This window comes from Ictidomys tridecemlineatus, chromosome 3 (genome assembly GCF_052094955.1).
Source record: "Ictidomys tridecemlineatus isolate mIctTri1 chromosome 3, mIctTri1.hap1, whole genome shotgun sequence".
NCBI classification, from domain to species: domain Eukaryota; kingdom Metazoa; phylum Chordata; class Mammalia; order Rodentia; family Sciuridae; genus Ictidomys; species Ictidomys tridecemlineatus.
Window position 1 is genome coordinate 72,629,433 of NC_135479.1, and position 25,954 is coordinate 72,655,386.

Here is a 25,954-nt window from a genome sequence, read left to right on the forward strand (position 1 = left end):
TGCGAGGCTAGCACTCTACCACTGAACCACAACCCCAGCCCCAAGGTTTAGTATGTCTTTAAAAGTATTATCACTTTATTCACATTTCACATTCACCAGGATGTCTTCTGCTGTGGTGAATAAAGTTTTATTTATTATTAAAAGCTTTTCCACATTATTCACATTTGTAGGGCTATTCTACAGTGTGAGTTCTGTTGTGGTGAATAAGGCCTGTTTAATTGCTAAAAGTCTTGCCACATTCCTTATATTTGTAAGACTTCTCTCCAGTGTAAATGCTCTGTGGCAAAAAAGGTGTAATATTTGAGTAAAAACATTGTCACACACTTTGCATTTGTGAGGCTTCTCTCCAGTGTGAGTACTGTTGTGGCAAATAAGGTATCATTTTTGAGTGAATGCTTTGCCACATTCTTTACATTTGTAAGGCTTCTCTCTAGTGTGAGTTCTCCTGTAGCAAATAAAGCCTGTTTTTTGAGTAAAAGCTTTGCCACATTCTTTACATTTGCAGGGCTTCTCTCCAGTGAGTTCTTCTGTGGTAAATAAGGTCTATTTTTTGACCAAAAGCTTTGCCACATTCTTTTCATTTGTAGGGCTTCTCTCCACTGTGACTTCTGCTATAGCGAATAAGGTTTGATTTGTCACCAAAAGCTTTGCCACATTCTGGACATTTGTAGGGCTTCTCTCCACTGTGAGTTTTGCTGTGACAAATAAGGTATGATTTGTGACCAAAAGCTTTGCCACAATCTTTACATTTGTAGGGCCTCTCTCCAGTGTGAGTTCTGATGTGGCAAATAAGGACTGATTTTTTACCAAAAGCATTGCCACATTCTGTACATTTGTAGGGCTTCTCTCCTCCAGTGTGAGTTCTCTTGTGGCAAATAAGATGTGATTTTCGACCAAAGGCTTTGCCACAATCTTTACATTTGTAGGGCTTCTCTCCAGTGTGAGTTCTCCTGTGGTGAATAAAGTGTGATTTTCTACCAAAAGCTTTGCCACTTTCTGTACATGTGTAGGGCTTCTCTCCAGTGTGAGTTCTCGTGTGGCAAATAAGGTCTAATGTTTGACCAAAGGCTTTGCCACAATCTTCACATTTGTAGGGCTTCTCTCCAGTGTGAGTTTTGATGTGGCAAATGAGGACTGATTATTGACCAAAAGCTTTGCCACATTTTTTACATTTGTAGGGCTTCTCTCCAGTGTGAGTTCTTCTGTGGTAAATAAGGTCTGATTTTTGACCAAAGGCTTTGCCACATTCTGTACATTTGTAGGGCTTCTCTCCACTGTGAGTTTTGTTGTGACAACTAAGGTCTGATTTTCAACCAAAAGCTTTGTCACAATCATTACATTTGTAAGAACTCTCTTCAGTATGAGTTCTTCTGAGGCAAATAAGGTTTGATTTGTCACCAAAAGCTTTGCCACATTCTGTACATTCATAGGGCTTCTCTCCAGTGTGAGTTCTCTTGTGGCAAATAAGGACTGATTTTCTACCAAAAGCTTTGCCACATTCTGTACATGTGTAGGGCTTCTCTCCAGTGTGAGTTCTCCTGTGGCGAATAAGGACTGATGTTCGACCAAAGGCTTTACCACAATCTTTACATTTGTAGTGCTTCTCTCCAGTGTGAGTTCTCTTGTGACAAATAAGGACTGATTTTTTACCAAAAGCTTTGCCACATTTTTTACATTTGTAGGGCTTTTCTCCAGTGTGAGTTCTACTGTGGCAAATAAGGTCTGATTTTTGACCAAAAGCTTTGCCACATTCCGTACATTTGTAGGGCTTCTCTCCAGTGTGAGTTCTACTGTGGCAAATAAGATGTGATTTTTGACCAAAATCTTTGCCACAATCTTTACATTTGTAGAGCTTCTCTCCAGTGTGAGTTCTCCTGTGGCGAATAAGGTCTGATTTTTCACCAAAAGCTTTGCCACAATCTTTACATTTGTAGGGCTTCTCTCCAGTGTGAGTTCTCCTGTGGCGAATAAGGTGTGATTTTCTACCAAAAGCTTTGGCACATTCTTTACATTTGTAGGGCTTCTCTCCATTATGGCTTCCTCTGTGGTAAATAAGATCTTTTTTTTACTAAAAGTCTTGCAACATTCTTTATATTTGTAGGGCTTCTCTTCAGTATAAATTCTCTGGTGGTGAAGAAGGCCTGATTTTTTATATGATTTATGGTGTTCACTCTCACTTGTAGTTTTCCATATTTTCTTTTGTGGTAAATAGTTATGATCACAAATTTTATATTTTGCACTTATCGCTTCATAAAATGTATGTTTTAGGCCCTTTTCTGGTGAATATTCTTGGGTATGATTAGGAGTCATTACTGAAGTAAACAAAAGTAAAAAACAATACCTATTAGACTGGGATAAATATATTTTGCATACATAACATGAAATTAAGGTAAAATAAATACCTCAGGAGTTAGCAGATCAGTAAATCTAAAGTCACCATAAATCCAAAAATATATTAGTTCAATAAAAATGTACAGAAAAAATTGCCTTGAGAATATTATCCAAATTTTTGTAGAGACCACAGTAATCAAGAGGAGAACATCATTAAAAGAGTAATATAATTAAGTGTAGAAAAGTATCATTAATAGCCTTTTGTCCTTCATAAGATAGTATTGTGTATTTAGGAAATATCTACCATCTACCTCACTGTCAGTATAATAAGAGAAATGTAAAACTTATCCAAAAATTTCTGGCTTTTTCAAAGTGTGTTCAAAATATGGTTTTTGTCTTCCATGATATAGAGACTTAAAAATAACTAGTAGGTTTTGAGTGATAATACCATAAATATTCAACAAGGTTACAGAGGCAATGGACTCTTAAAAAGAAATATGAACAAAAAAATTTAATAAGAAATATACACACTTATATCTAAAAATTTTTTTATAAAAACATTTTAAAAGACTATAAAACCCTTGCATAGCCTATGGTCATAATATTTGGATGAATTTTAATAAGGTTTAATAAGATGATGGATTTTGGACTTGTTGGATTGTTTAACTTCATGTTTACTCAATTTCATCTGGGTCAAAAATATTCATAGGTGAATGTTTACTGATGTTGGAACTTGCTGTTGTGTATGCCTGCCCTATTTTTTGTCCCCACCAGCATTAAGGAGATAAGTAATATTATTTATTCAAAAGGCCTTTAAAAAAACAGAGCTATTAGGTATTCTAGCCTGGGAATAGACAGGAAAGTTTGGGGGTGATTGTAACTGGCACCCTGAGTCCCACAAATGTAATGCCCAGGAGTTTCTCCCTGAAGCTATTAAGACAAATCTACAGGTGCACTATCTAGTTTCTGTGGTAATTTTATTAGGGAAAAAGGGGCTCTATATTTGTATTAACTATACCTAATCTTGGTTAGCTAGCACTTGGGGTTAAAGAAACACTGGGTTAGAATGTAGTCATGGTATTGGAAGCTATGTAATTTGGGGCTATTATATGTGCAGCTGTTAAGAGGGATGGCCAGTTTTTTTTTCTTTTTTCTTTTTCACTGTGTGTGTGTGTGTCTCTCTCTTCTGTTTGCTTTTTTAAAGGTTTCCTCACAAGAAGATTTGAAACAGATCATGCTGGCCCTCACAACAAAAGCTAAGTTTTGATGGTTAATTTGAATAAACTGGGACATCACTAAAAAGGAAAACAGAGAACAATGGATTTGAAAATGTGATAAATATAAGGCAGTATGTGTTCAATGATTACAATCAAAACAAATAAACCTAAGCTTCTGAAAATTTCTTCTGCTGGATAACTACTCTTTCAACATTTTTCACTTTGGCTTTCTCCTTGACATTTGAATGACTCAACTGTGTCCCCTGCTATGTGTAGTCTATATTAGTTTACATCACTAAATTATACTAGGTACTTCTTATCTAAAGTGAAGGATGTGTAACACACAAAGAAAGAAACAGGTTAAAGAGTAAAATTATATATATATATATATATAATATATATATATATATATATATATATATATATATATATATATATAGAGAGAGAGAGAGAGAGAGAGAGAGTAAATATCTGTACTAAAAATGCCCTTTTTCTTTGAAACATCAATTTGAAACTCATTTTATAGAGAAGTTCCCAGAAGATACTCTGCAACAGAAGTATATTAAATAATAATTAGTAATTAATAATTTTAAAGGGAATTTAAACTTACCCAGGAAGGCAAAGTTTCTATAGTTCTCTAGCATCACATCTCTATATAAATTTTTCTGAGCAGGCTGAAGGCATTCCCACTCTTCTTCAGTAAAATCAATGGCTATATCCATAAATGTTAACAGTTCCTAAAATAAGAATAGGTAAATAAATAACACATTGACCACAGGAATATTTTCACAGTCTGTAATTTAATTACAGTTGAAATTAGAGTTAGTAGACTATCATGTAGGTAGTGTTTTGGAACACAATGATACTATTATCTACTTCTGCATAAAAAGTGAATTAAGTTAAAAAAAGTATACATACTCCACATTTATGAAACACAATATAAAACTCAGGTATTATTAAAAAATATATTTTGTAATTTTTTATATCTTGATCTAAATTATACATATTATTCAGATGAGAAAACCATGGTAATTGAGAAAGGGAATCCTCAAATTTTAATTGTGCAACCACTAAACAGAGATTTACTAATGTGTAGAATCTTATTTGTTATTTCTCTGATAGAGCTGGCTATTATGAATATGTAGTCAGCTCTCTACTAATCTCAATATCAATGGTATAAGAGAAATTTTGAAATGTAACAAGGTAGACAGACCCCTTAATGGGAATATTTAATAGTTTATTTTAAGTTCAAACATTTTATAGATTTTAGGTATGTTAATAATATAAAAAATAGTAACAACAATACTGTTTGAATTTTCCGTTTTATAATTTTAACATTTTTTAACATACAAAATTATATACATATATATACAAACTTTGATCGATGTTTATATTGTATGATATTTATAATAAAATATACATATAGCTCTACAAACACATATAATTATTTTTTTATTTTATTGCTTCTTTCTAGTTCTACATGACAGTAAAATCGATTTTTATGGTATTATGCAAGCATGGGATATATCTTATCCTAATTAAAACCTTGTTCTTGTTGGTGGCTACAATCGTAGGATTCACTTACAGATATATATCTTTTATATTTCTATCCTTGTCTTATTTATTTATTTATTTATTCATTATTTACCATTGTACAATCTACTGATTTTCTTTTCTTACACTTCCCAATTTATGAGCTTTAGATTTCACATATCAGCAATAACTTTCAACTTTTAGTTTTAAAGAAATGGTTTGTTTTACTTAGCATAGAATCTACAGTTTCACCCATTTCCTGGGAAATGTCATAAATTCATTCTTCTTTATGGCAGATTCATAGTTTATTGTGTACATAAGCAACAGTTTTTTATCCTGTCATCAATGAATGGACCCATTCATCATTGTATGGTTGGGTTTATAGTTTAGCTATTGTGAATTGTGCTGCTATAAACATTAATGTGGCTGTGTCAATGTAATATGCTGATTTAATGTCCTTTGGGCATATACAGTGCAGTCAAAAAACTGGGTAAAATTGTGGTTCCATTTCTTTAACAATGTCCATACAGATTATTATGTTTCACTTAGACCTCCATACAGCTGGAAAAAATTGGAATTCATCTATACCTGAGGTGAAAATAAAACATACAAAAAATTAGTAAGCCATAAAATGAGTAGAATTTATTATTAAATCATTTATCCAAATAAAAAGTAAAATTTAAAAACTAAAAGTAAAGAAAGTCTTAAGCAAAAGAGCAAAATTAGAAGCTATTAAAGATAAACATAACACAGGGTTACCAGTATCAATGTTGGTGCTTTTAAAAAGCAAATGAGCCCAGTCTAGTGATGGACAAGTATAGTTCCAGTGACTGAGGAGGATAAGAAAAAAGGATCATAAATTCTAAGACAATATTATATATAATATTGTCTTATATATATTGTATTGAGCAACTTAGTGAGGCACTTAGCAACTCAGCAATACTCTGTCTCTAAATAAAATATTAAAAAAGACTGAGGATGTGGCTTTATTGTTAAGCACCCCTGGGTTCAATTTTCAATACAAATTTTTAAAAAGCAGATACAATTAAAAAAGCACTAGCAAATTTGAAAATTCAACAAATACAAATTATATCAATTATACAGTATATAATTGCAAATATAGGCATATATAATGATTTCTCATTTAATGGAAATACACTCTGGAAAATTTATCCTAAGAATCTTCTGCAATTTTCCAAATCTCTGAGTGCAATGACAGAATATAGATGGTATAGACTAGTACATGGCTAAGATATTTGCTAGATCCATGGTTGTACATAAAGGCTACTGTTGACCAAAATACCATGATGCCACATGATTGATGTTATGAAGTAAAATCAATCAGGGTAAACCTTATTATAAAATAAATTGTGGAACTACAGAAAACACCAACAACAAAACTCTTAAAACATGCTAGGATATTGAGAAAAGAGTGTGATAATGAAATGCTATTTTATCCCTTCACTCATAAAACATAACAACATATTTTGACACATTAAATGCTGAATATGTTATTAATAAATAATACTGAAATATATAAGAACATACAAAGCTCAAAAGTTTACCTACAAAAGATAGGGTTCATATGGTGGTGCACACCTGAAATATCTACTATTCTGGAGTCTAAGGCATGAGGTTCAAAATATAAGGCAAACTGAAGAAATTGACCAAACCCCATCTGAAAATAAAATTTAAAACACAGCTGAGAATATGCTCAGCATTAAGACACTTTGGTTTAATCCTTAATATCACAAATGAAAAAAATAGTTTTTTTGTTTTCAAAATTATACAACATAATAGACTTAAACTTATAAATTACAAAATATCAATACAAAAAATCTATTCATCAAATGCTTACATTAAAAGCTGCAAAACTGACAAGGTAAAAAAAAACAACATTATTTCCTAACATATAATCAAACACTTATAAGAAGAAGAGATACAACAGAATGTAAAAGAAAAAAAATTCTTGAAGAGTCACTTTAAAAAGGATAAATCTAAGTGTTCAATAATCATGAAAACTCAAAATCTTTAGAAATTAGGTAACATTGAATGAAATCACATCATATAGATGAATTAACTAGTATTGATGAATATGTAGATTAAATGCAATAAAAAATTAAAATAATAATTTAAGCTCTTATTATCCATTTGTAGAAACTGTTTTGTAACCATATGTATATGATACACCCACACAGGAAACAGAGACTAAAATTACAGCAACTGTACATGATAATACAGCCACATTCTTCGAGATTTGAAACCAAGCGATATGGCTAAAGAGGAAGAAATAATTATTAAACTTTGTAAAATGTAAATTCTAGGAGCTAGAATTTTGGTTTGATGTATTATATCCAGTTTGACAAATACTATAAAATACCATGTATGTTTTATGCTGATGTCACATGAATGTTGCATTTCGTATACATGTATGTTTACAAAAGGAATATGCAGTATTTGAGAAAATAAAAATACAGAAAATAACATAAAAACTCAAATATTCAACATATTCACAAAGGATAAAACTATTATGAAATGATCATTTTTCCCAAGGTACACTTTAATAATAACTGGTCATAATTTGACCATTCTTTACATTTTGTTAAATAAGAATCAAATCAAAGCAAAAACTTCTAAAATTTTCCTGGAAAGATGAATGTATATAAAATTAGACAAGTACTGTCTCATATATAAGAGCAAATGTACTAGTGATCATTACCTGACACTAATGTACATTATAATATTACAATAGTGTAGTAATTTTAAAATAAAGAAATCACAATACAGAACACTACATAGGGCAGTTCATATGTATGCAAATATATTTTTATTGTTAATTATTATAAGTATATAAACCAAAACATATCAATAAAATATTTAATGTGAATGAATGCTACAATCCAACCTCAAGGTAGATGTTAGTTTAAAAGGCATAGATTACAAAAGTGACTTGTGTGCAGAATGTGTGTGACACTGGAATTATACACAAGCATCCACCAAAGAGCCGATATAAAGAGAGATAATTTTTAAAAATAAAATAAAAATAAATAAAAGCAGAATATGAACCTCCCTCCACTTATGGATACACCAAATGAATATTTACTCCTGTTTTGAGTCCTTCTAAAAACTGTAAAGGAATTAGGGGCACATAAATTGGAAAACTGAGAAAAAAATCGACCAAGAGATAAGTAGAATGCACTTGAAGATTTTTCTGATTTGAGCAATATGCAAAATTACTGGAACAAAATGCCCAAATCCAGTGTTAATATAAATAAAGGAAGATTGATTTGGGTTTGAAATATATTATTTAACTCTAAATTGCCTGTAGTTTAAATGCTAATTTATCTGTACACACAGAGGAAGGGATAAGATATACATGAGTATTTACTCCAGGAGGGAAAAATAAGTGGTTTTCTATGGCCATGCAAGATCCATGGGGTTTATTCCATTAGACCAGAGTGGAAGAGGTGTTAAATTTTCAGGTAACCCCTTAATCCCTTAGAGGGATTTGCCAACATTCTCTAAAAATGCAAATAGCTGTTGCTTACAGTTCAACTTTTATCTAGACAGTACCAAAAAATTAACAGGGAAATACAGACCACCACTGAAAGTCAAAGTGGCAGTTTAGCACTTCCTGAGTTCTCTCACCCAGCTCATTTTACTAATAACACCAGACCTAAACAATTCTTTCTGTAAGTAATTTGTCCTGATATTAACATTTTCCATTCAATGGACTACATGTGAAACCTGAAAGCATTGAAAGCACTGGTAACTGTGCAGGTGCAAATCTCCCTAGATCAAAAAAGAGTGTTTTCATATTGGTGTGAAAGCATTGTAATGGGCTAAAATCCGGAATATTATTGAAGAAAAATGGTTACAATCAGAGATCCCTCTTTATTTCTGAAATAACTGCACATCAATTTTTTTTCCAGTGAGCATAAAGCACCCTGGAATCTAAAAAGCTTGCATCAGAATTTTAGTGCACCATCCAACTATAAGATCTTCTGTATGAGCAGAGCTGTTAGCATGGCTACTCTGAAAAAGTGGAATAGTAAGTAGTACTCCAATTATATGAATATGGAAGAAAGAAACACTGTGATAGACTATAAAATTAGTGAAGACATTTAAAAAAATGAAAGTTGAGAGTTCTCTCAGTTATTTCTTTGAGAAACTAAGCTCTCTACATTCATACTACTCTTGAACAAGAAAAGCCACAAGTACTGGTATGGACTTATGAGAGGCATTAGATGTGCCAGCTGTGGGATCCTCATATTACATAGTTATGAAACACAGTTCCAGGAAAATACCAGAGTATGGAATGAGAATGCTCTCATATACATTCCACAAAAGGAAATCTGAGCATAAAGACACTCTGAGAGGTTGTCTGCCTTTAGAGACACAAAGGAAGAATAGAAACACATGATGATTTTTCCAAGATCAAGTGATTCTTCTTTACTTTTCAATCATGTAAAATGCTCATAAACAACAAAAAAAATTTGCTTTTGATTTTTTTCTATGGTACTGGGGATTTGAAACAGCAGCATGTTAATTCTGGGCTACATACCAAGCCATGTTTTAAAATTTTGACACAGATTTTTCTACTTGTCTAATTAGTCTACCTAAGTTCCTGATGTTTACTTTGAAATTTCAATCTTACTGACTTAACCACTTGAGTCTCTGGAATTAATATGCATGTACCATTGCACCCAGAGAGAAAAAATGCTTTAAAGTCTCACACAGTTTTTGGTATAACAATTGAAAATACCATGTTCATTTGAAATATAATATGGGTAAAGTAACTGATAATACTGCAAAAATGTAACTGATAATACTGGCAAAGGGGGAAGTTGTCATTAAACAGGAAGCTAAAATTTTATATATAAATACAACTCACAATACTGGGGCATAAATTTAAAATGACATTCAGCAACTGTTTGAAGATAAAAAAAAAATAAAAAGTACCAGGTATGTAGCTAAGTGGTACAGTACATCTGGCTCAATCCACAATACCACAATCTCCAAAATGATGGAGAATGAATTCGGGAGGAAAGAAAAACTGAGATACATATAGAGTATCTCACCCCACTCCTGGAGGAAAAAATACATAGAGTTGTGATTGAAATGATCTCCTCACTCCAGAATCCACAACACAATCTGAGAAGATTCGGAAATATTGCCACAAATGTTCTCACATAGAATTTAAGGTAAGGGCTGAAGATATTCTATAGGATACTATAGGACTTCCAGTGTCTACTGTTAATATATGGTCAAGTTGACTGGCCAGTGGAAATTCATGGCTGACCTTTCTCAGCAGAAGACACAGGACTCCAGAAACCTAAGATTACACCAGGGATTCTAGCCAATCATTGCCAGTTCCCACCATAGTCAGTGCAGCGAGTTTCAACCAGACTCACCCTCCAGGATTGCGCTGCACACTCATCATTTACTGTATTTTTAGGAACCACGTGTCCTCTCTATAAATCACAAAGTGCCTATACAGGAGAAAAAAATCAGTTTCACTGAACATAAGTGAGGAAGCCTAGAAATGGATACCCACTCTGGCAGGCTTCACATCAGATGGTCAAAACTTGCTACTCTTTACTGAATATGTGTAGATTGGACAATGCTTATATAAGGGGTCCTTATTAGACACAACTTATTTCTTCATATGCTCAATGTGAGCCTAGTGAGTTTTTTGAGAGTCAGGAGATAACCTCAAATCCAGAAATAACTGATGTCACAATTGTAGGGTCTTGCCTGTACATTTATTTATTTATTTGTTTGTTTGTTTGTTTGTTTTATTTATTTATGTATTTATTTATTTATTTATTTATTTTTTATTGTGATTTGAGGCTCTGGGAATTGAAATCCAGATCCTCAGGCTGCAGCAAATTTAAGGCAAGATATCCTTGGAGAAGTAAAATCCAGCCAACCCAGAAAAGCATTTGCATTTAAACTTGCATATAAGGCCTTTCGAATTTGTAGATTGCATATGTAAATATATTATTTATTGATGGAAATAATACAGAAACACTCTCGTAAAATTTCAGTCAACTTTTTTTGTATGGAAACAGATTGAACATTAAAATTATATGAGGCGGAAAGATAATTATTTTTTTAGTATTCATATAAAAATAGTAAAAATTTAATTTTATAGTATAACCCATAATTTCCAGTATGTGAAAATTACCATTATGTATTTAAAATATTACTAATAAATTATATGTATTTTTGGAACAGCACCCTTAAAACTATGTCAAGACTCCAGAAAATCTCAGTTCACAGAACCATATTTGAGAGTTATGCTTGTCCTGAATTCAGGAAGATGAAGGACATGATCACTTCTTTTTATGCTACAGGTGAAAGATACATTTATACAGATCGCAGACGAATGGTACAGAATAGAGGTCACAGAGACTAACCCACAAAATTATAATTATTATATATTAGACAAAGGTGTCAAAACATGCACTGAAGAAAAGATAGTCTCTTCAACAAACCACTATCTCTCACCATGCACAAAACTCAACTCCAAGTGTATCAAGAACCTAGGAAATAAATCTGATACTCTGTGTCCAATGTAATAAAATACAGGCTCTAATCTTCATCATGTGGGATTAGGCTCCAATTTCTTTTTTTTTTTAAGAGAGAGTGAGAGAGAGAGGGGGACAGAGAGAGAGAGAGAGAGAGAGAATTTCAATATTTATTTATTTTTTCTTAGTTCTCGGCGGACACAACATCTTTGTTGGTATGTGGTGCTGAGGATCGAACCCGGGCCGCATGCATGCCAGGCGAGCGCGCTACTGCTTGAGCCACATCCCCAGCCCCCCCCCCAATTTCTTTAATAAGACACTGATAGCACAAGAATTAAAAGAAATAATCAATAAATGAGATAGAATCAAACTAAAAAGTTTATTCTCAGCAAAGGAAACAATCTGTGAGGTGAAGATAGAGTCTATATTTTAGGAGGAATATTTTACCCCTCATATATCAGATAGAGCACTAATCTTTAGGGTACATAAAGAACTCAAAAAGCTAAGCTAATAATAATAATAATAATAATAATAATAATAATAATAATAGCCCATTCAAGAAATGGGCCAAAGATCTGAACAGAGAGTTCTTAGAAGAGAATATACAATCAATCACCATTTTTTAAATATATATCTGATTGGTTATGGTCCTCTCTTTTCAGTACCAAGAACAGTTCTGGTTCAGTTTCTAAGGCAGGGAAACAGAAGCAAGAATTATTCTCAACTCTCCTTTATAAATTATCAAATACAATTATCTATGTCATTTTCTAAACATAGCTGGACATGGAAAATATAGGTTTGGAGCAGAGAACATTTTTATTAGAAACACAGTGTAAAAGAAAGAAAAAATCATAATTATTTGTACCACATTGAACCACAAGAGAAACGGAACCTGGAATTCAGAAAAAAAAAAGATTCAAACTTTTATACTTGGGAATGTGGATTGCATGGATGCTTAAAGTGAAAAGGTTATTACAAGCTTTTGAAAGAAAATTTATGTGAGTGGCAGATAATGGTTAACCAAATAGAATCTGCACAGTGTATTCCAGCGGCTTTGTCTATTGTGCACTACAGAACATATAGGTATTCATAGCCTCAATGAAGAGCATTATCTGTGCCCTCTAAAATTATTTCCATAGTATAGATGAAAAAACATGGGTATCTGGATACTAAATGACAATTCAGCAGCCCACAGAAAACTACCCAGAGACAGAATTTATGAAATTTCTTCAAAGACCATCAATGTATTGTTAGCTCCTGACATAGGGATGTCAGTCTAGGGAAATATTATTTTCTCTTCATTTTGAAGAGAGTGCATTGAGAATACATTTCAGGGGCAACTTAAATAATTATTTTTTCTTTAATGTTAAGAAACTCTTCAGAAATAGAGCTCACAAGTCAGATTTCTTAGAAGGATAAATGCCTGGAGATTACAAAATTAAAAAAAAAAAAAAAAAAAAAACATCAGTGGCCCTGAGTGACTCAGTAAGAAAATAAATCTAAAAGACTTATTAGAAACTGAAAATCAAAAAAGTAACTATTTCTAAAAATAAATATGTTCATTAGTTGCTATCTTCACACATGTCATTAAGTAAACAACAAATTATGTATGAATATTTCTAGGATTGGCCACATTTTATTCCATATGATTTTATATTAAATCCCAAAATCCAGATAATGAAATTCATGATTCACTGCCAAAAATATTACAGAAAAAAAAATTTTTAAGGGGTGGATGTTTAGTAAGTATGTCATTTAACAATTTTACTACCATATGATTTTAAAGAAATTTATTCATTTTCCTGCAGCTGTAGTGTAGAGAAATTTCTTATTTATTTTTCCAATAGTAATTAACAAAGATAATCCCTAGAATCCACTTTAAATAACCTACCCTTACAATCATACAAGAAATCTATAATAAATGATGAGTAAAGAAAAAAGTCAATTAAAAAAATTTGAACCTTTTTCCTTTTTTTTTGAAATCGATTTCTAGCTGCATTTTTAGATCCTTTTCTCATCTTTTAAGCCAAAAATATATAAAAGACAGATTTTTGAACATCAAATTTATACATGAGATATGTTTATTAACTCTAAAAATTCAAAATCCTTAGAAATTTAAGAAAAACAAAACAAAAACCCATCATGGGAAAAATTAAGTAATATTGATGAACATTTAAAACTAATAATCATTAACTCAAAAGGAGTTTAAATTAGTATCTATTTGTGGAAACTATTGTGCTATTGAATATATATGATACTCCCCATCAAAGAGACTTACTGAAATTAGAGCATATGTGATCATGATAACATGTAAGTATGCAATGGTACTCATCAAACACTTGAAGCCCAAGGGCATGGCTCAATACAATATACATCTTGGAAAAGATAAATAATAATCTGTAGGAAAAATGGTCACTGGGGCCAGTCACATTTCATAACATATCCAGTTTAAAAAAGAGCATAAAACACTATGTATAAATTTTACATAGGTGCCTTATGCAAGTGGTATTTCACATGTGTATATTTTTAGAAATAAAATGTGTAGAACTTATGGGAAAATAAAAGTCACAAACAGCACATAAAAGACTGAATTATACATCCCATGTAAATAGTAAAACTCATCATTACAAAGGTGATAATTTGCACCCAATTTAACTGACAATATATCTCACCAAAACTGTTATGTACAAATATGAATATATCACAGTGGAGTCTACTTTTATGTGTATTCTATAAAGCAATAATTAATAAAACAGTAAATAAATATATGATAGAAGAAAGTAGGAGAATAGGGAAAGAAGAATTACTGGATACTGAAGGGGAGCAAATTATATTTCATGTTTTATGGTTATGTCAAAATAAACCTGATTATTAAATACAACAATAATGCAATAATAAAAAAAATCAAGTTTTACTTTAAATGAAGTAAGAAACCAAAGCATAAATGTTAAAAATTCATCTACAAATTTATATGCAACTTTAGCCAAAAATCTTTTCAGTTACAAGATTAAAAAAAGAACTTATCATGGCCTACTATTCATATATATTGTGAAAATATAATATTACAATAATAAAGAATCACAATATAAATAAGATCCCCATATGAATACATATGTATGTAAAAACAGTATGCTTTATTACAATACCAAATTCTAGATAAATCAAAACATAACAAAAATAATCTCAGGAACTTAGCTAGGGCCTTTCTCAAAATAAATTTAAACCTGTTATTGCTGTTTACTGGTAAAGAGTCCCTGCTTCCCCAATGCTGAAATATATCACCAGAGAAATGTGCCAAGGCAAGTTTAGAGTGGAAAGTAGAAGTTTTATTAAAGTCAGTAGAAAAGACTTCTCCCCAGAAGAAAAAGGAGACCAAAGAGGTAGAATCCATGAAAGGGATTTTTTTAAACTAAGGTTATTTAGCTTTTTTTATAACTAAGGTCTTCCTTCAGCTATCCTGCATTCCTGTCACATTGCTGTCCTTTGTTCTGTTATCTTGCAGTGTTGGAATGTAGGTGGGAAGACCCAAAGTGTGGAGGACAGGTGGGCAGAAGGAGTAATTTGGGGAGGAAGGGCTTTTAGATTAGCATCTCCTTGTTTGCTGTGAGCTGCTTCATTAAAATATCCTTGGGATGGGCTCAGGGCCTTGGGGACATTTTCAATTTCCCTTATCCTGGACTCCACCCTTAATATGGTGTTCATTCTTGATTTTACTGGATATTAGACCAAATTTACCAAACTACACAAACTACCTATCTGTAAATCTGGCTCCACTACCAAGAATATGGCTAAGTATTACAGTATCCCTGAGTTCACCTAACTTAAACAAAATAATAATAATGAAGGAAGTAAAAATAAAACAATGTCAAAATGAAAATTAGCTAGCTAAAAAGGAAATTAGGTACCCAATAATGACAGCTCATTTCCTGCAGGAAAATGGACCTTCGAGATTTGATTTTGATAATTATTCCACCTGTCAATCTCCAGCAGGTGGTAAGACACTGGGCTGCAGGAAAACACCTGGCATATAGTATTTTATGCAGATGCTGAAGATGCCCTTTGAGCATAAGGAAGGCAGCAAAGAGTCTCTGGCACTGATATGTTCCCCACCTGGTTGGCCAGTTGGACTGAGGACAGAGTGGCCCAGTGAAGGACTGGTCCAGAGACTGCAGGGAGTCCCATCCTGCTGAGTTATTTATCTACAAATAACAGGAGAGTTCTGCTGTGCCTGGTGTCCCTGACTCAGTCAGGCTAGGTGGGGACCCAGAACAACCTCCTAGCAGCCAGAAATCAGTATGACACAGGGAAAATACCTGGGATGCCAGATGACTCTCCCAGTAGTTTATGGTGGTTGATAACATTTTGGGAAACTATATATTTCAGCATATACTCCCCTCATGGCCTAACCCAATCTGTTCAAATAAATCCCCATCGTGTACTAACCAATCATTCTTACCCAACTTGTACCCACCAGTGAATGTGCTAATCATGTTTTAGAGTTGTTTATGATTTTCCCAAGGTGTGTGATGATTTGCTGAGAGATGCTATGATGCATGTGTGGTTCCTGCCTTCATTTAAAGAGTTATGAAACTGCTGCAAACCCCGGGCTCAGGGCCTCTAAGCCACTAGTTTCTCTGTGTGTGGAGGACTCAGCTAGCTTGCAATAAACAGCTCTTTGGTGCTTACATCGATATTGGTTTCTGGTGGTCTTTGGGGGGTCCCGTATTTGAGCAGAACAGTCTCTCCTGAAACCCATTGGAAAGGAATTCAGCACTCCAGTTCTCTAGGACTGTAGTTTTATAGCACAAAAAGTTACAAAAGAAGGGTGACTTGAGAACTTACATGAATAACAGGATATTCACAAGCATAATACAAAGATACTTAGTAGGTTAATGGTCTAAATGGTTTAGCACTTAGGGAGTAAATTTAGATCACAACATCAGAATTTATGATACACCACTAAGGTTTCAGAGTGAGTTGTTATTTGTTCAGAGAAAGCCAGAATTTATGAGTCATCACTAAAGTTTCAGGAAAGGATGTTATCTCATCAGGGAAAACCAGACATGGGTGAGTTCAAGGAACTGGTAGGCATTTCAAGCAAGTTTACAAATCACAGTAATATATAATGAAGCAGAAATTAACTTTTCATGCCTTTGTGATGAGATGGCTCCCAATCTTAAAAGGAAATTAGGCTGGATTTTTCAGTTGCTATAGCCATAGCTTGTAAAGTAAATGTTTCATACTTTAACAACTATAAGAATTAAATTATTACTATTAATTACTACTAATTTTTAAAAGACTGAATAAAATAGGATATTAAATATTTCTTATTAAATGCATAATTTTTTTATTAATATATTGATAATATAAACATGGAAAATTTTAACAAAGATAAAAAGACATTTAATATAAGGGATTCAATATTATAAATCCCTCATATTCAGTGGGTCAGTACTTCAATGATTTTTTTCATTCTTTTAGGTCATTTTTAATAACACTTCTGCAAATGTTTGTTAAGTATACAAATTAAAGATTTTGTATTTTATAAAGTAGAAAAATGGCAGATTTGAGCTCCCTTAAGGATTTTAAAACTTATAAGCCATGTGGGGCATCTTAGCACTTTTTTTTCATATTTGCACACAGTCCAATTCTAGAGAAGAATGAGTTGGAGATATAGTCTACAGTCCTGAGCAAAAGAGAAATTTCCTTAGGATATTTCTAAAGCTTTTAACTTTTCTAACTTTTCAGAATTTTTGGTGATTTGAAAACAATATATTTATTTTAAGAAATGAATTGTTTGAAATTAATTATTTATCTTTACTGCATTATTTTTCACTTTCATTGATTTTTTAGAAGAACTAACAGAACAGAATTCCAAAAGTGTTCCATGTAAATTTAAAGATATGTTTCTAATAATCAAGAAAGAAAACAGAAGCAAAACATCATCTAGTTTGGTGGTTGTGTCTCAAACTAAAGGGTTACTTATTTATTTCTGCTGTTATTCACTAGGTTCCTGAGGTTGCAGAAATCACCAATAAACACAGAGAAACGTCTTTTTAGTTTGTTTCTCACAAACAATTCAAGCTAAAATACACTAGTATCACTGTAGTTTGATGTTGAGAGCCACAGCCAAAGGGGCCCCAGCAAACTTCCAGCTGCCAGCAAGCTTCAGACTGCCCCAGCAACATCTAGCTGATTGGCTCCTCTGCGGTGATGTTCATTGGGCTGTTTCCCTGCCCTTCAGACTGCCAGCTGATGATTGGCTCACAGCGGCCCCAGCAACATCTAGCTGATTGGCTCCTCCACGGAGCTGCTCATTGGGTGACTTCTTTGGCTCTGCCCACGCAACCCAACTATGTGTCAAATTTATGTTAACAAAGTAATCCAGCCACTTAGAAATCAAATTCCTGAACTACAAATATTTCACTATATGGATGATGTGTTATTGGCACACAAAGCTAAAAACACATTGCTAGAATGTTATGCCACACTTACAAACTTATTAAAAAATTATAATCTAGAGATAGCAATAGATAAAGTACAATTAAATTTTCCAATTAATTATTTAGGAGTTCTATTATCCTCAACCATGGTCCGTCCACCAAAAATTCAAATACGAGTAGATCAACTCAAATCACTTAATGACTTTCAAAAGTTATTAGGAGACATAAATTGGATAAGGCCTTATCTAGGTATTCCAACAGGAGAATTGGGACCTTTATTTGATATCCTAAAAGGTCCATCAGATCCAAATTCACCCCGAATGTTAACGCCTGAAGCAAGAAAGGCATTAAAAATCATTGAAACATATATGGAAAATATGCATTTGGATAGAATTGATATAAGTTTGCCTTTATTATTTATTGTACTACCAACAAAAAATATTCCTACAGGAGTATTTTGGCAAGAAGGTCCATTATTATGGATACATTTATCTTATTCTCCTAACACTATTCTTACTAGATATCCTGAGGCTGTAGGACAATTAATACTCAAAGGAATAAAAACAGCAAAGGCAGTGTTTGGAATTTCTCCCCATAAAATTATTACTCCATATACTATGAATCAAATTGATGAATTAGCTAATGAGTTAAATACTTGGGCAATAATAATGTGCAAATCTAATGTTTCATTTGATAACCACTTACCATCTAATCCTTTATTGTCTTTTTGGTCATTGCATCCTGTAATTTTTCCAAAAATGACAAGAAAAACACCTATCATGAATGCTCCAAATATATTCACTGATGGGTCAAATAATGGTACAGCAGCAATAGTTACACCTGATCAAACTTTTACATTTTTAGTACCCAAACAATCAGCTCAAAAGGTAGAGCTTAATGCAGTATTACAAACTTTTGTGATGTTTAAAGATTCTGTATTTAATTTATTTTCTGATAGCCAGTATATAGTTAATGCTATAGTATCCCTTGAAGATGCTGGTAGAATTTCCCCTTCTTCTACTGTTTTCTCTTTGTTTTCCACTATACAAAGTTTAATCTGGGACAGAAAAGATCCATTCTTTATAGGACATATCAGGGCACATACAGGATTGCCTGGAGCCCTTAGTTTAGGCAATGATTTAGCAGATAAAACTACACGTGACATACATATTTTCTCTGTACTAGAAGAAGCTATAAATTTTCATGAAAGATTCCATGTCAATGCTAATACTTTACAAAAGCGTTTTAAAATAACTAAGGAACAAGCTAGACAAATAATAAAACAATGTCAAAATTGTGTGACCTTTTTACCACAAGTTAATCTTGGAGTCAATCCTAGAGGATTGATGCCTAACCATATTTGGCAGATGGATGTCACACACTTGCCAGAATTTGGAAAATTAAAATATTTGCATGTTACAGTTGATACTTCTTCTGGATTTTTGATGGGCTCCCTTCATGCCGGTGAAAAAACTAAAGATGTTATAGCTCATTGCTTACAAAATTTTGCCACTGTGGGCATTCCAAAACAGTTAAAAACAGATAATGCCCCTGGTTATACGTCTACTTCTTTTAAACAATTTTGCTCATCATTTGGCATTACTCATATAACAGGAATCCCATACAATCCACAGGGTCAAGGCATAGTTGAAAGAGCTCATCAAACTATTAAAATGTACTTATTAAAGCAAAAAGATGGAATTGGGAAGGGGTATATATTCCCCAAAGATAAACTTAAAATAACGCTTTTTACTCTAAACTTTTTAAATTTGGATTCATCAGGACTTAGTGCTGCAGAAAGGCATATGTGTCCAAAAAATGTACATAAGCCCAAGGTACTTTGGAAAGATATTCTAACAGGACAATGGAAAGGTCCTGACCCAGTAATTGTCTGGAATCGGGGGTCTGTTTGTGTGTTTCCACAGGAAGAACAGCAGCCGATTTGGATTCCAGAGAGATTAACCAAGGTTCTGACCCAGTGATTGTCTGGAGTCGGGGGCCTGTTTGTGTGTTTCCACAGGGAGAACAGCAGCTGATTTGGATTCCGGAGAGATTAACTAAAATCCTGACCCAGTGATTGTCTGGAGTCGGGGGTCTGTTTTTGTGTTTCCACAGAGAGAACAGCAGCCGATTTGGATTCCAGAGAGATTAACTAAAGCGATTTCTACAGACCAAAAAGAAGATGATTTAGCTCAAATCCATAATAGCTGATATCCAAAACTCCAATTTGGCTATCCTTACATCTGCGACAGAACCAGGATGCTTTTTTCAATATCTATTTTATTATTGCCCTTTCCCATATCATGAAGTTCTATTTTATTTTTTTGAGCTCATACAGACCTAGGTTAATGTTTTGCTGATCAGTTCTATTTTTTTTTGACTATAGAGTTTTTAAATATTGCAATAGAGATTTTACCTGTAAAAAGTTATAAGGCCTTTACTATTGTGTTATGTGTTGTATGTATTATATTATGTGTGCACACTTGTGTTTTGTGTTATATGTTTGAATGTACGTATGTCCAATGTACGTATTTCTATATATCATATATGATGAGCGCTCATGAAAAGATGGATCCAAATATTTTTTTTTTTATTCACGTGATTTAAATGGTTTAATTTAAATTGGGTAAATAACTGTTAAGAATTGTTTTAATATGTAAACAAAAAAGGAGGTTAACAGATCTGTTTGTTTACTCTCACCTTTCGTTTTCATTATATTTAATAATTCTCTTCACTATAATGTAAATTGTTAAGAAAATTGTTTTCTTTTAGTGCCTTCTGAAATGTTACCTAATTTTTTCTTTAGCCATTATTGCCAGAATTTCTATCTTCAGATGAAGATAATATAAATTGTTAAGAAAATTGTTTTCTTTTAGTGTCTTCTGGAATGTTACCTAATTTTTTCTTTAGCCATTATTGCCAGAATTTCTATCTTCATCCCAGTGCCGATGAAGATAATATAAATTGTTAAGAAAATTGTTTTCTTTTAGTGTCTTCTAGAATGTTACCTAATTTTTTCTTTAGTCATTATTGCCAGAATTCCTATCTTCATCCCTGTGCCGGTGAAGACAAAGATAAAACTAATCTACAGTTTCTGCAATAGCCATCACTGAACTGCTTACAGAACTTGCACTGAACTGCTTACAGAACTATGTGTCACTTGTATGCATTGTGAACTATCTGTTGGTGCAACGACTTGTGGTAGTGTTGGGGTATTTTTGCTGATGATATCATCGGTGGTACAATTTTCCCAAAAGGAGCCGTCAATTGACTTGGTATATCTTCCTCCCTTCTGCTTGTCATGATCATTCAGCTAAAATTTGGGGGTCAACAGAGGTGAGGCAAAGAACCTCACCACCCCCCCACCCCCACCCCCCCGCTGAGACCTCTCCACAGGTGTGGCTGTATACTGGACCGGTAGTCAATGACGGGTAAGATCCAATTACAATGGTACCAACCTAAGACAGGAGGCTGACGCCCTGAGGTCAGCTCATCCGAAGACGGGTAAGGACCATATGTATTGGACAACCTAAGGCAGGCACAGTCCCTAAGCCACATGCTTGTTGTTTAAACAGAGAGGGGGAGATGTTGAGAGCCACAGCCAAAGGGGCCCCAGCAAACTTCCAGCTGCCAGCAAGCTTCAGACTGCCCCAGCAACATCTAGCTGATTGGCTCCTCTGCGGTGATGTTCATTGGGCTGTTTCCCTGCCCTTCAGACTGCCAGCTGATGATTGGCTCACAGCGGCCCCAGCAACATCTAGCTGATTGGCTCCTCCACGGAGCTGCTCATTGGGTGACTTCTTTGGCTCTGCCCACGCAACCCAGCCAATCGGCCTCAAGAGAGGAGGATTGTGGGAGGTTGAGAGGCTGGTGTAGGGGAGAGGCTTGTGGAAGCGGGTGGTGGCAGTTGGGCTCTGAGGGTTTTTCCCTGGAGCTGTTTTGTTTGGCGTTTGTAGTTCTAAAAATAAAGTTAGTTTCTTTTTGACAAGTGGCTCCTGATTTGTGCCAAGCCAGACTTCGGCAGTTTCAGACCAAATGGTATTTCTAAATAATAAAAATGTGTATATACATAAATATATAAATAAATATAAAATAAAACATAATATTAGATAGATTTTTTTCTTTGATAATCATTTTGTACATATTTCCCTTTAGACACAGTTCTCAGACCAAAGTGTCACAAATAAGACATAAATCCTACATTGCTACATAGAGTAACTAAGGCACATACTAATAGCTTGGTATAAAACTTGGCAAAGAGACATAAATAACTAGAGAACATCATACAAAATTATACCTAAATGCTAAGTAGCAAATTCATAGTCTTTCAGTACATAAAGAGACAAGTTATCATACTAAATTTTATAACTCAGTTGCTGCTAATATATAGAAATAGAGATATTTATTAAGAGATAGTTTTATGCAGATTTTTGGTTTAAAAGGGGAAATATCAAATAATGGAGGTGATTTAAACATGAGCAAAAATATTTTCCTGCATTCAGTACCTTTCCATAGATATATGAATTATAATTAATTCCAACCAGTAAAATGCAGAAATAGTGTAAAGATTATTCACTAGGAGTAAAAATACTTAAAAAGAGAACCAAAACTTCCATTCCTGTTCAAATGTTTATTTCTGACAAAAAGACTGCTTCTTTTGAACCATTTCTGTAGATATGATTTTTTGTAATAAATATTTTGCTGACTTTTTTGCATATTACTTAATATATTTATTCTTCATATTTTCTCTCTTGTCCTATTTTACTACCTATATTCTGAAAGAAAAAAATTCTAACTCCTTAACTCCCTTACTATTTGAGATATCTTTTTTTAATTCTTTTTTATTATTAGTTGTTCAAAACATTACAAATCTCTTGACATATCATATTTCATAAACTTGATTCAAGCAGTTTATGACCTTCCATTTTTACCCCATATACATATTGCAGATTCACATCGGATCCACATCCACTTTTTTACATACTGCCATACTAGTGTCTGCCCTTCCTATCCTATACTATTCTGACACCGTTCCCCTCCCCTCTTCTCCCATCTTCTCTCTCTACCCCATCTACTGTAATTCATTTCTCTCTTGTTTTTACCCCTTTCCCCTCACTTCGTGTTATATGTAATTTTGTATAACAATGAGGGTCTCCTTCATTTACCATGCAATTTCCCTTCTCTCTCTCTTTCCCTCCTCCCTCTCAACTCTGTTTAATGGTGATCTTTTACTCATGCTCTTCCTCTGTATTCTGTTCTTAGTTGCTCTCCTTATATCAAAGATTATATTTGGCATTTGTTTTTTAGGGATTGCCTAGCTTCACTTAGCATAATCTGCTCTAGTGCTATCCATTTCCCTGCAAATTCTATGATTTTGTCATTTTTTAGTGCTGCCTAATACTCTATTGTGTATAAATGCCACATTTTTTTATACATTCATCTATAGAAGGGCATATGGGTTGGTTCCACAGTCTAGCCATTGTGAATTGTGCTGCTATAAACATCGATGTAGCAGTATCCCTATACTACACTCCTTTAAGGTCATCAGGGAATAGTCTGAGAAGAGCAATAGCTGGGTCAAATGGTGGTTCCATTTTCAGCTTTCCCAGGAATCTCCATACTGCTTTCCAAATTGGCCGCACCAATTTGCAGTCTCACCAGCAATGTACAAGTGTACCCTTTTCTCCACATCCTCGCCAGCACTTGTTGTTGTTTGACTTCATAATGGCTGCCAATCTTACTGGAGTGAGATGGTATCTTAGGGTGGTTTTGATATGCATTTCTCTGACTGCTAGAGATGGTGAGCATTTTTTTCATGTACTTGTTGATTGATTGTATGTCCTCCTCTGAGAAGTGTCTGTTCAGGTCCTTGGCCCATTTGTTGATTGGGTTATTAGTTATCTTATTGTTTAATTTTTTGAGTTCTTTGTATACTCTGGATATTAGGGCTCTATCTGAAGTGTGAGGAGTACAAATTTGTTCCTATGATGTAGGCTCCCTATTTACCTCTCTTATTGTTTCTCTTGCTGAGAAAAAACTTTTTAGTTTAAGTAAGCCCCATTGGTTGATTATTGTTATTAACTCTTGTGCTATGGGTGTCCTATCAAGGAATTTGGAGCCCGACCCCATAATATGTAGATTGGAGCCAACTTTTTCTTCTAGCAGATGTACAGTCTCTGATTTGATATCAAGCTCCTTGATCCATTTTGAGTTAACTTTTGTGCATGGTGAGAGAAGTGGATTCAGTTTAATTTTTTTGCATATGGATTTCCAGTGTTCCCAACACCATTTGTTGAAGATGCTATCCTTCCTCCATTGCATGCTTTTAGCCCCTTTATCAAATATAAGATAGTTGTAACTTTGTGAATTATTCTCTGTGTCCTCTATTCTGTACCATTGGTCCACCCTCCTGTTTTGGTACCAGTACCATGCTGTTTTTGTTATTATTGCTCTGTAATATAGTTTGAAATCTGGTATCGCTAAACCGCCTGATTCACACTTCCTGCTTAGAATTGCTTTTGCTATTTTGGGTCTTTTATTTTTCCATATGAACTTCATGATTGCTTTGTCTATTTCTACAAGAAATGCCATTGGGATTTTGATTGGCATTGCATTAAACCTATAGAGAACTTTTGGTAATATCGCCATTTTGATGATGTTACTTCTGCCTATCCATGAACAGGGTATATTTTTCCATCTTCTAAGATCTTCTTCTATTTTTCTTTCAGGTTCTGTAGTTTTCATTGTATAAATCTTTCATTTCTTTTGTTAGGTTGACTCCGAAGTATTTTATTATTTTTGATGATATTTTTGAATGGGGAATTTTTCCTCATTTCCACTTTAGAAGTTTTGTTGCTGATATACAGAAATGCCTTAAATTTATGCATGTTGTTTTTATATCCTGCCACTTTGCTGAATTCATTTATTAGTTCTAGTAGTTTCTTTGTAGACCAATTTGGGTCTTCTAGTTATAGGATCATATCATTTGCAATTAGTGATAATTTAAGTTCTTCTTTTCCTATTTTTATGCCTTTAATTTCTTTCATCTGTCTAATTGCTCTGGCCAGTGTTTAGAGAACTATATTGAATAGAAGTGGTGATAGAGGGCATCCCTGTATTGTTCCAGATTTTAGAGAAAATGACTTCAATTTTTCTCCATTCAGAATGATGCTAGCCTGAGGCTTAGCATAGATAGCTTTTACAATGTTGAGGTATGTTCCTGTTATCCCTAGTTTTTCTAATGTTTTTAACATAAAGCGATGCTGTACTTTGTTGAATGCTGTTTCTGCATCTATGGAGATGATCATATGGTTCTTATCTTTAAGTCTACTGATGTGAATAACATTTATCGATTTCCATATATTTAACTATCCTTGCATCCCAGGATAGTTAATGGGGCACAATTTTTTTGATGTGTTTTTGTATCTGATTCGCCAGAATTTTATTGAGTTTTTTTGCATCTAGTTTCCTTAGAGATATTGGTCTGTAGTTTTCTTTTTTTTTTTTTTAGGTGTCTTTGTCTGGTTTCGGAATCAGGGTGATGTTGGCCTTATAGAATAAATTTGGAAGAGCTCCTTCTTTTTCTATTTCCTGAAATAACTTGAAAAGTATTGGTATTAATTCTTCTTTGAAGGTTTTGTAAAACTCCGCTGTATACCCATCCGGTCCTAGGCTTTTTTTGGTTGGTAGTCTTTTGATTGCTTCTTCAATTTCATCCATTGATACTGGTCTGTTCTAATTGTGTGTATCCTCCTGACTCATTCCGGGCAAATCATATGACTTACGAAATTTATCGATGTCTTCACTATCTTTATTATATTGGAATATAGTTTTTCAAAATAATTTCTAATTGTCTTCTGTATTTCTGTAGCACCTGTTGTGATATTGCCTTTTTCAT

At 33.6% G+C, this 25,954-nt stretch overlaps 1 protein-coding gene across 1 annotated transcript in view; it reads right to left on the bottom strand.

Moving 5' to 3' along the window:
* Positions 1-577: 577 nt before the first annotated feature.
* LOC144375674 (uncharacterized) overlaps positions 578-25,954 on the bottom strand; it is a 42,714-nt gene continuing 17,337 nt past the window's right edge. The window contains 2 exon segments of the mRNA XM_078041119.1: positions 578-1,300; positions 1,382-1,958. Of these exon segments, the coding sequence (XP_077897245.1) occupies positions 578-1,300; positions 1,382-1,958 (1,300 nt within the window).